Source organism: Oncorhynchus tshawytscha, linkage group LG27 (genome assembly GCF_018296145.1).
Source record: "Oncorhynchus tshawytscha isolate Ot180627B linkage group LG27, Otsh_v2.0, whole genome shotgun sequence".
NCBI classification, from domain to species: domain Eukaryota; kingdom Metazoa; phylum Chordata; class Actinopteri; order Salmoniformes; family Salmonidae; genus Oncorhynchus; species Oncorhynchus tshawytscha.
The window spans coordinates 20266857-20278968 of NC_056455.1; the positions used below are offsets into that span (position 1 = coordinate 20266857).

General features: G+C 42.8%; 1 protein-coding gene across 2 annotated transcripts in view; it reads left to right on the plus strand.

The window, feature by feature from the left end:
* Positions 1 to 12112, plus strand: part of LOC112237214 (acid-sensing ion channel 2) — a 564722-nt gene that overhangs the window by 531923 nt on the left and 20687 nt on the right. For both annotated transcript variants that reach the window (XM_042307187.1, XM_042307186.1), the window contains one exon: positions 5149 to 5276. In XM_042307187.1, coding sequence (XP_042163121.1) covers positions 5149 to 5276 — 128 coding nt within the window. The remainder of the gene's footprint in view (positions 1 to 5148; positions 5277 to 12112) is intronic.

Sequence of the window (12112 nt, forward strand, 5' to 3'; positions counted from 1 at the left end):
AGATCCAGCTGAAAATGTTCCGTTTACGGTGGGAATCCGGGGATAAAAAAAATATATATAGGTCCGTTATGCTCTGGTTAGAGTCGCGTTGTTCGAACTGGCGAGAGCTTTCCGAGCTAAAGGTTAGCTGATGACCGGTTAGCTGAAGACCGCTAGCAATGGTTTGTTGACTGATACCTGGTAGTTAGCTGGCTAGCTTCAGTTGAGGGGATCCGAAGTAAATATAAGTACTTTAGAGAAAAATAGCTACATTGGGTGAGGCGGGTTGCAGGAGAGTATTTAGAAGTTGAGGTTTAGCAAAATGTTTTAAAAGATATGCGAAGAAAAATATGTTAAAAAAAGATATATACGATATATACAAGGGACACGACACGACAAGACGTCCGACTGCTACGCCATCTTGGATGTTAACATGAAAGACATAAAAGACACCTGTCCACAACCGCAAACAGTCACACTCCAAACTCCACTATGGCCAAGACCAAAGAGCTGTCAAAGGACACCAGAAACAAAATTGTAGACCTGCACCAGGCTGGGAAGAATGAATCTGCAATAGGTAAGCAGCTTGGTTTGAAGAAATCAACTGTGGGAGCAATTATTAGGAAATGGAAGACATACAAGACCACTGATAATCTCCCTCGATCTGGGGCTCCACGCAAGATCTCACCCCATGGGGTCAAAATGATCACAAGAACAGTGAGCAAAAATCCCAAAACCACACAGGGGGACCCATTCAATGACCTGCAGAGAGCTGGGACCAAAGCAACAAAGCCTACCATCAGTAACACACTACGCCGCCAGGGACTCAAATCCTGCAGTGCCAGACGTGTCCCCCTGCTTAAGCCAGTACATGTCCAGGCCCATCTGAAGTTTGCTAGAGAGCATTTGGATGATCCAGAAGAAGATTGGGAGAAATTCATCTGACCATATGACACCAAAATATAACTTTTTGGTAAAAACTCAACTCGTCGTGTTTGAAGGACAAGGAATGCTGAGTCGCATCCAAAGAAAACCATACCTACTGTGAAGCATGGGGGTGGAAACATCATGCTTTGGGGCTGTTTTTCTGTGTAAAGGAAAGAATGAATGGGGCCATGTATCGTGAGATTTTGAGTGAAAACCTCCTTCCATCAGCAAGGGCATTGATGATGAAACGTGGCTGGGTCTTTCAGCATGACAATGATCCCAAACACACCGCCCGGGCAACGAAGGAGGAGTAAGGAGTAAGAAGCATTTCAAGGTCCTGGAGTGGCCTAGCCAGTCTCCAGATCTCAACCCCATAGAAAATCTTTGGAGGGAGTTGAGTTGGGCCAAAATACCAGCAACAGTGTGTGAAAACCTTGTGAAGACTTACAGAAAACGTTTGACCTCTGTCATTGCCAACAAAGGGTATATAACAAAGTATTGAGATAAACTTTTGTTATTGACCAAATACTTATTTTCCACCATAGTTTGCAAATAAATTCATTAAAAATCCTACAATGGGATTTTTGGGATTTGTATCTCATTTTGTCTGTCATAGTTGAAGTGTACCTATAATGAAAATTACAGGCCTCTCATATTTTTTAAGTGGGAGAACTTGCACAATTGGTGGCTGACTAAATACTTTTTTGCCTCACTGTATATTTATATAGACAGTATGGATATGAATTTTATTTAATTGTATTAACTTTTTGGATTATGTGTGTATTGTTATTGTATTGCTAGATATTACTGTACTGTTGGAGCTAGAAACAGAAGTATTTAGCTGCACCTGCAAATCTGTCTACGCAACCAATAAACATTGATGTGGTTACTGCATTACTTCACAGGTAGAGTAGAATAAGAAAAAGTGAACCGTCATATGTCTCCACCCAGAACAGACATAAGACATGGTGCTTTGGTGATTCAGTACTGGGACTTGCTTCTTGTCCTACAAGGCAGCCACACACACAGAGAGCATCTGTTTGATTTCCTGTTCCACAAATTACCCCGTCCCCATCCCAGACGTCACGGTGCGTTTCCTTTCTGAGTGCAGGTAGCTGTGTGATGGATGGCTGCTGGGTGATGCCGTGGTGGGCTTTGTGTTCTCTGTCACAGCCGTCCCTTTAAAGAAGCTGGTCAACCCTGGGTGCCGTGCTCCCTCTGCTCAGTCTTTCACTGCTTTCACTGTTCCAGTCCAGCAGCCTGATTGAAGCTGCTGCCTGTCAAACATGGAGGATGGGTGGCTTGATTGAATGCATAGCAACATGGCTGCCGGATGAGAAGACTGCGGAGAGAAAGTTATTGATTTGAATAAAGCCTATTTTCCTCCAAACTCTCGGCACGTGTGTGTGTGGGTGTGTGCCCGTGCATGTGTGAGTGTGTTAGCACGTCTGCCTGTGGGGAATTTGTGTGTGTGTCTGGTTGATGTTTGTCTGGAAGAGGGTCTCTATGCTTTGGAGAATGTCTGCCTGCCTGTGTCCTTGTAAGTGTCACTGTGTGTGTGCGTGCGTTGTGGCAGCCCAGGGGAGTCAGAGGTGAAACTCACAAAGTAAGACAGCCGGAGACCAATTTGTGGTGCTTTAAACAAGGTAGTTCTTTCATAAAAGTGGGGGAAATGGGGAGGGGAGAAATACAACTGAAAAGCCTCTCAGGTAACTGGTGGGCCACTATGTTCGTCATGGCGGCTCCTCGGGCCGCCTGTGTCAATGAACAAAACAAAATAGAGAGAGAGCGATGAGTCCGAGGTTTCAATCCTTTCTACTTGTGCCGGGTGGTGTGCTAACCGGGTTTAGGTAATCATCCTTTGGGGCAGAGAACAGAAAGAGAAAGATGAGTCAAACATTGCCTAGTATCTTCTTTGTCATTGGATCAAGGTGCTTATCATACTCACTCCGGCTCTTCTGAGGACTAGGCGTACCCTCTGCCTGTCTGCCCGAGTGACTGCACCTCTACTTATACTCATTTGGGATAACGATGGACAGGTGGGACCAATTCCAGGTGCCAATTGGTTGCGGCGCCTGGACTGGGTAATATTGGTGTTGAATCATCAGCCTCAGTTGGTGCCTGTAGAGCTGTCCATGGTGCTGACTCACCTTGACCTCGCTAGCCCTCTGACCAAGGTCCTGCTCCTGCCTTTGTTGCTCCCTGATGGCCCCCGGGTTGCCACAGTGTGTGTGTGCACGCTTGTGAATGTGTGTGACTGGCTGGGTAACTGCTCTTTCATGTGTATAGTTCTTATGGCTGCAATCCTGTCAACGGGATGATATGACAACAGCCAGTGAAAGTGCAGGGCGCCAAATTAAATTTCAATTAAAATTAAAATTCCTCAAACATACATGTATCTTATACCGTTTTAATGGTAATCTTGTTGTTAATCCCACCACAGTGTCCGATTTCAAATAGGCTTTACAGCGAAAGCACCACAAACGAATATGTTAGGTCACCACCAAGCCACAGAAAAGGACTTTGTGTTACACAATGTATGTATGTTTTGGTTGATAAAGTTCATATTTATCAAAATATGAGTTTACATTGGCGCGTTACATTCACTAGTTCCAAAAACATCCAGTGATTTTGCATAGCCACATCATTCAACAGAAATACTCATCATAAATGTAGATGATAATACAAGTTATACACATGGAATTATAGATATACCTCTCCTTAATGCAACCGCTGTGTCTGATTTCAAAAAAACTTTACGGAATAAGCAAACCATGCAATAATGTTGGCAATGTTGGCGTCAACATAACAAGAAATTACATGATAAATATTCCCTTACCTTTGATGATCTACATCAGAAAGCACTCCAGGAATCCCAGGTCCACGATAAATGTATGTTTTGTTCGATAAGGTCCGTTATTTATGTCCAAATACCTTCTTTTGTTAGCGCGTTTGGTATACATATCCAAACGCTCATTCTGGTCAGTGTTACGTTGGACAAAAACTTCAAAATGTTATATTACAGGTCGAAGAAACATTTCAAACTAAGTACAGAATTAATCATTAGGATGTTTTTAACATTTAGCTTTGGTAAAGTTCCAACCGGAGTATTCCTTTGTGTCTTGATGAGCAATGGAACGCAAGTGGATACCATGAGGAATGCGCGTGATGACACAGATGACACAGTAGATGACACAGTAGATGACTCAGTAGAATGGCTGACTGCCAGTCACCTGATAGATTCTGCTCTCATTCAGTCCCACAACACAGTAGAAGTCTCATTCAAATGTCTATAGATGGTTGACATCTAGTGGAACCCCTAGGCAGTGCAACATCATTAATATCTCAAGGGGATTTCATTGGGAACTGTGGTGAATACATACAACGCTCAGGTTTCTCACTTCCTGTTTTGATTTCTCCTCAGGATTTTGCCTGCCATATGAGTTCTGTTATACTCACAGACATCATTCAAACAGTTTTAGAAACTTTGGAGTGTTCTATCCAATACTAATAATAATATGCATATATTAGCAACTGAGACTGAGGAGCAAATCAAATCAAATCAAATTTTATTTGTCACATACACATACTGTTAATGGGAAACTTATTCAGTTCCGACAATGCAGTAATAACTCAATAATCTAACCCTACTGTCATACACAGTGTAAGGGGATAAAGAATATGTACCATAAGAAGAATGAGTGATGGTAAGAGATAGCCAGTAGATGGAATTTCATATGAGATAAGTATGTAAACCAAGGCTTTGCTCCTTCATCCATTTGGACTATAATGGACTGTCTTTTCACTGAACGCATGTTATCCATATAGAGGAAGAAGGCAGGCAGGGAAGCATATGGCTCTCATTCACAGGCTCACCATTCATCTACTAAAGGTGATTCATAAAGGAATTTCACTGTCTTTTACTTTGTTCAAGTAATTGTGTGTATATTAGGTACTTTTAAGTCTGTAGTGTTTGAGCTGTGTGTGTGTGTGTGTGTGCGTGTGTGTGTGTGTGTGTGTGTGTGTGTGTGTGTGTGTGTGTGTGTGTGTGTGTGTGTGTGTGTGTGTGTGTGTGTGTGTGTGTGTGTGTGTGTGTGTGTGTGTGTGTGTGTGTGTGTGTGTGTGTGTGTGTGTGTGTGTGTGTGTGTGTGTGTGTGTGTGTGTGTGTGTGTGTGTGTGTGTGTGTGTGTGTGTGATAGTAACTGTTAATCTCCCTGTGTGTGTCTATGTTTTCCCCCACAGAGGAGACAGCGTTCGAGGCGGGTGTGCGGGTGCAGATCCACAGCCAGGCAGAGCCCCCGTTCGTCCACGAGCTGGGCTTTGGCGTTGCCCCAGGCTTTCAGACTTTTGTTGCCACTCAGGAGCAGAGGGTAGGTGCCCTCTGACCTAAGTTATTACTGTACACACTGAATAGGTCTGCTTCAATCTTCCTGACACTTTTCACTTTTAGATTTCAATTTCAACCTCCTCTTGACTGGAGCTTATCTCTCCGAGATGAAAAACGTGCACTTCTGATAAAGAACTTTCTATTCAGGTGTGTGTGTGTGTGTGTGTGTGTGTGTGTGTGTGTGTGTGTGTGTGTGTGTGTGTGTGTGTGTGTGTGTGTGTGTGTGTGTGTGTGTGCACATATACAGTTGAGGCAGGAAGATTACAATACATGGATGCCAGCTGTGATACAAACCTTATCAAAACATAAAGGCCTATGGGCTAGGCTACACGAGGTGTGTGACTAGGATTTTGAAAAGTAGCTAAAAATGGCATTTTCTCTTGCCTTACACTGGGCATCATTCACAAGTGATAGTATATAATTCACAAGTGATAGGCTAATATTGTCACCCATCAGACTATTCTTGATTTAATCTTGTCTTTACATATACTAAATAATACACTACCGGTCAAAAGTTTTAGAATACCTACTCATTCAAGGGTTTTTCTTAATTTTTACTATTTTCTACATTGTAGAATAATAGTGAAGACATCAAAACTATGAAATAACACATATGGAATTACATAGTAACCAAAAAAGTGTTAAACGTATCAAAATATATTTCATATTTGAGATTCTTCAATTAGCCACCCTTTGCCTTGATGACAGCTTTGCACACTCTTGGCATTCTCTCAACCAGCTTCACCTGGAATGCTTTTCCAACAGTCTTGAAGGAGTTCCCACATATGATGAGCACTTGTTGGCTGCTTTTCCTTCAATCTGCGTTTCCATCTCAATTCGGTTGAGGTCGGGGGATTGTGGACGCCAGGTCATCTGATTCAGCACTCCATCACTCTCCTTCTTGGTAAAATAGCCCTTACACAGCCGGAGTGTTGGGTCATTGTCCTGTTGAAAAACAAATGATAGTCCCACTAAGCCAAAACCAGATGGGATGGCGTATCGCTTCAGAATGCTGTGGTAGCCATGCTGGTTAAGTGTGCCTTGAATTCTAAATAAATCACAGACAGTGTCACCAGCAAAACACCCCCACACCATAAAACCTCCTCCTCCATGTTTTACGGTGGGAAATACACATGCGGAGATAATCCGTTCACCCACATAAAACTTTCCAATTTTGACTCATTCAAAGGACCCACCAGTCTAATGTCCATTGCTCATGTTTCTTGGTCCAAGCAGGTCTGTTATTGAACCAAAAGGCTTTCAAATTTTGAGATGTGTCTCAACTCAGGCCAAAGGACAAATTTCTTCCATTCCTGTGGCTGTCTCATGTCCATTGCTCATGTTTCTTGGAAACCAAAAGTTCTTGGTCTCTTCATGTTAAAATAATGATGGACTGTCCTTTTGTTATTTGAGTTTTCTTTGCTAATATGGACTTGGTCTTTTATGCATCTTCTGAAGGGCCTGCCTATTTAAACTAGTAACCGATGTTCAAACCTCCGAGCTGACAAGGTCGTTCTGCCCCTGAACAGGCAGTTAATCCACTGTTCCTAGGCCGTCATTGAAAAGAAGAATGTGTTCTTAACTGACTTGCCTGATTAAATAAAGATTTAAAAAAATATACCTCCCCACCTTGTCACAACATAATTGATTGGCTAAAATGCATTAAGAAGGAAAGAAATTCCACAAATGAACTTTTAAGAAGGCATTCCGGGTGACGACCTCATAAATCTGGTTGAGAGAATGCCAAGAGTGTGCAAATCTGTCAGCAAGGCAAAGGGTGGCTATTTGAAGAATCTCAAATACCAAATATATTTTGATTTGCTTAATGCTTTTTTGGTTACAACATGATTCCAAATGTGTTATTTCATAGTGTTGATGTCTTCAATATTATTCTACAATATAGAAAATAGTACAAATAAAGAAAAACCCTTGAATGAGTAGGTGTTGTAAAACTTTTGACTGGTAGTGTGTATGTGTGACATTTGTTTTGATTTCGAATGGACCAATATCATGCACTTCTCTCTCTCGAAATCGCTTTCCTGCGGTTAATTTTCATGCCAACCAGGTAGGCTATACTCCTGTTGTAAAAATAAGCAATGTGCTTAATATTAGGAAAGTTGAGAAGTAAATATTGTAGGCCTAGCTTATAGGAAGCTGATGGGATCCTCCTCTTTTTAATCGAGGCCATCACCCTCTTTTCTCGTGGTATTGCATAGCCTATAGAAATGTTGAGCAACATGAACTCATGGGCTCTCATGAAGTGTTTGATTAGATTTTCAATAACATTTGCATTGATGTCAGAGTGATTAGAGGGACAATAGAGTGCTGAGTACCAGGCAGTTAATAAGTTTTGTAGGCTACTAATGACCATCAGCAGCATCAGAGCTTGGAGAAACCTAATTACCGTGGAATTTGACTGCCTTCATGACTCGTGACCACCGGTGTGGCACTAATACGGTCACCACAACAGCCCTAGGTCTGACCTCTTATCTCTGTCCACTCCCTGACTGGGAGTATCTCTCTTTATCACTCTGTCTTTCTCTCTGTCTCTCTCTCTCTCTCTCTCTCTCTCTGTCTCTCTCTCTCCCATCTTCTCTCTCCCACTCTCCTTCACTGACCCTGGAGATGTTTTTATCTAAGTTCCCACAGGGAGTTGGCTGGATTGCCCTTGTCTTAGCTGACAGATTCCTGTCACGATTCATCTATTTTTCCTCACACTTCAAATCGCTTATGTCTCCAGCATTTACATGAGATGCCTGTTCTGCAATTAAAATCCAATCAAATCAAAATCACATTTTATTTGTCACATGCGCCGAATACAACCGGTGTGGACCTTACAGTGAAATGCTTACCTACAAGCCTAACCAACATAGCAGTTTTAAGAAAATCCCTACAAAAAAGTAAGAGATAAGAATAACAAGGTAATATGTACATGTTGGTAGTGTTACTAAAGTGACTATGCACAGATAATAACAGAGAGTAGCAGCAGTTTGGAAGAGGGTGGATGCAAATAGTCTGGGTAGCCATTTGATTAGCTGTGGGGGGATAGAAGCTGTTTAGAAACCTCTTGGACCTACACTTGGCGCGTGCGGTAGCAGAGAGAACAGTCTATGACTGGGGTGGCGGGAGTCTTTGACAATTTTTAGGGCCTTCCTCTGACACCACCTGGTATAGAGGTCCTGGATGGCAGGAAGCTTGGCCCCGGTGATGTACTGAGCCGTACGCACTACCCTCTGTAGTGCCTTGCAGTCGGAGGCCGAGCAGTTGCCATACCAGGCAGTGATGCAACCCGTCAGGATGCTCTCGATGGTGCACCTGTGAAACCTTATGAGGATCTCAGGACCCATGCCAAATCTTTTCAGTCTCCTGTGGGGGAATAGGTTTTGTAGTGCCCTCTTCATAACTGTCTTGGTGTTCTTGGACCATGTTAGTTTGTTAGTGATGCGATCGCCAAGGAACTTGAAGCTGTCAACCTGCTCCACTACAGCCCAGTCGATGAGAATGGAGGCGTGCTTGGTCCTCCTTTTCCTGTAGTCCACAACCAGGGACTGATAAAGCAGGAAACCTAGACAGTACCTTTAGAAAGTATTCCCACCCCTTGACTTTTTCCACATTTTGTTGTGTTACAGCCTGAATTTAAAATGGATTCACATTGAGATTTTGTGTCACTGGCCAACACACAATACCTAAATGTTTTTGGAAATTTGTACAAATTAATTGAAAATGAAAAGCTGAAATGTCGAGTCAATAAGTATTCAACCCCTTTGTTATGGTGTGCCTAAATAATCTCAGGAGTTTTACAGTTTTGACTTAAATCTGCTTGAAAATCTTTGGAAATACCTGAAAATAGTTGTCTATATGATCAACAACCAAGATGACAGAGCTTGTAGAATTTTGAAAAGAATAGTGGAGAAATGTTCCACAATTGAGGTGTGGAAAGCTCTTATAGACTTATCCAGAAAGACTCGCAGCTGTAATCACTGCCAAAGGTGCTTCTACAAAGTATTGACTCAGGGGTGTGAATACTTATGTAAATTGATATTTATGCATCCCATTTTCAATACATTTGCAAAAATGTCAAAAACGATTTCATTTTGTCACTATGGGGTTTTGTGTGTAGATGAGTGAGAGAAAAAATTATATTGAATCCATTTTGAATTCAGGCTGTAACACAACAAAATCTGAAATAAGTCAAGGGGTATGAATACTTTCTGAAGGCAATGTACATATAAAGAAGAAACTATACAATAAATATATAATAAATTGTATAACTCCCATCATTTAAAAAAGGGCATGAATAAGGAAGATCCAAAACATGTTCAGTCATTTCCAGAAGTTTGAAAAACAACTCACGTCCTGAAAAAGATTAGAGTAGGAAAAAGAAAGAAAAAGTCTGCCAGCGATAAGCATACAGAGAAGGTCTACTGTACAGCGGCAGGCAGGCAGGCAGGCAGGCGACTCTGGAGGCCTCCAATCATGGTGTGGCCAGGCAGGCCCCCTGGGCCGTAGAGCTCCCAGCAGTCTCAGCTCCATCTCAGCTCTGTCTGTGACTAGCTCTGTGTGACTGACTGGCACAACATCATCATCCTTCATCCTCCCCATTGTACCAGCACAGTGGGAAACACAGTCAATTTAGACACCAGCTAATTAACTCCGCTTTGCACTTTGAATTCAAAGATTCTCCAGACTTCCTACTGTGGCTTGGCCCTTGTTGTGTTCCTGCAGCATGGCACAACTTTAGTTCCTGACTGAGCCAGCCCGAGGACATCTTGTGAGACGCCATGTCATGACCATGCTTATAATCAGGCTGAATATAGCCGATATGTCTTAATGATTAGCAGTACTGTGGGGACTTTGTAAAAGTACAATGGCTGCCTGTGGTCATTGGTGTGCGATTGTAATCAGATCCAACCAGACAGCTCAATTGTGAGGCGGAGCTGAAGTCATGCACTCAAATGAACTCGTATTATTACTTCCAGATTAAAGCCACTTCATCAAAAAAAAAATAAGTGCACAGAAACCAAAGAACACAGCCACTATAGGCACTTAATAATGCATGAACACAGACACACACACACACACACACACACACACACACACACACACACTAGATTGCCTGTGTTCTTTAATAATCCTCTGTATTTTCTCATTATTTTAAGAATAGGGGAGTTTCAAATGTTAAAGTGTTCTTTGCTATGCTTTCCACAGAAGTCACAAGGGCATTCCCATGTCTGTAAATTACTGTTCTATTAAAGAGCCTGAGCCTCTCTCCCTCCTGTGTCTTCTGGATGGGTCTCAGTAATGTATTTTTGGTCTTGGCAACCTAGTGTCCACGGGAGAGGGATGAACTGATATACTATACTGTACTGGTTCGTTAATAAAACTCCAGACTCACAGCTCTGATTTTCAACAAAATCCCCAAAGTTAGCAAATCCATGTAGAGCTCCCAAAGCCTAATTCCAAATCCAGAGGCGACAACTTTAATTATGCCCCTTGTTGATTCAACTGTTGCATTTTAGTTTTGATCCGTTTCTAATATTCTTTCTAGTTGCTGACGTGCATCCCAATGGCAGAGTGTGTGGTCATTGATGAATAATGTGTGGGGAGGGGCAGAGAGGGTCCTGGCCGTCATTGGAGTGTATTTAATCAGGTCAACAGATCACCCCACAGTGGGCGCTGACACCTATCTACTCTGATGATTTGATATTTGATTACAGCAGGATAATAGTGTTGTACATCAGCCACTCCAATTAGGACAAGAGGAAAGATTAGCAGAGGTATGAGGGTGATGGGAAAGGTGATGGACTGACTGCTGCTGAGGAGCACCTGCCTCTCATCTTAATGAAATCCACAGTGCTGGGAAAGTCTATCTTCCTAGAAGTGATGAACAGCTGGCCTTTAGGGAAGACTTTTTAATTGTGAATGGAGACCTACAGGAGCATGGCCAGACCTACAGTATATGAGTGAGGCCAGGGCTAGTTTGAAATGTTTTGATTTGTTGGCTTCATTAGTCGTGTTTCAATCGAGCTGTAGTGGAGCAGGTTGAGAGCTTCAAGTTCCTCGGTGTCCACATCATAACAAACTAGAATAGTCCAAACACACCAAGACAGTCGTGAAAAGGGCACGACAAAGCCTATTCCCCTTCAGGAAACTACAAATATTTGGCATGGGTCCTGAGATCCTCAAAAGGTTTTACAGCTGCAACATCGATAGCATCCTGACTGGTTGCATCACTGCCCGGTACGGCAATTGCTTGGCCTCTGTCCGCAAGGCACTACAGAGGGTAGTGTGTACGGCCCAGTACATCACTGGGGCTAAGCTGCCTGCCATCAAGGACCTCTACACCAAGCGTTGTCAGAGGAAGGCCCAAAAAATTGTCAAAGACCCCAGCCACCCCCGTTATAGAGGTACCGGAGTGCCAAGTCTAGGACAAAAAGGCTTCTCAACAGTTTTTACCCCCAAGCCATAAGACTCCTGAACAGGTAATCAAATGGCTACCCGGACTATTTGCATTGTGTGCCCCCCCCAACCCCCACAAACCCTCTTTTTACGCTGCTGCTACTCTCTGTTTATCATATATGCATAGTCACTTTAACTATACATTCATGTACGTACTACCTCAATTGGGCCGACCAACCAGTGCCCCCGCACATTGGCTAACCGGCTATCTACGTTGTGTCCCGCCACCCACCACCTGCCAACCCCTCTTTTACGCTACTGCTACTCTCTGTTCATCATATATGCATAGTCACTTTAACCATATCTACATCTACATACTACCTCAATCAGCCTGATTAACCGGTGTCTGTATGTAGCCTT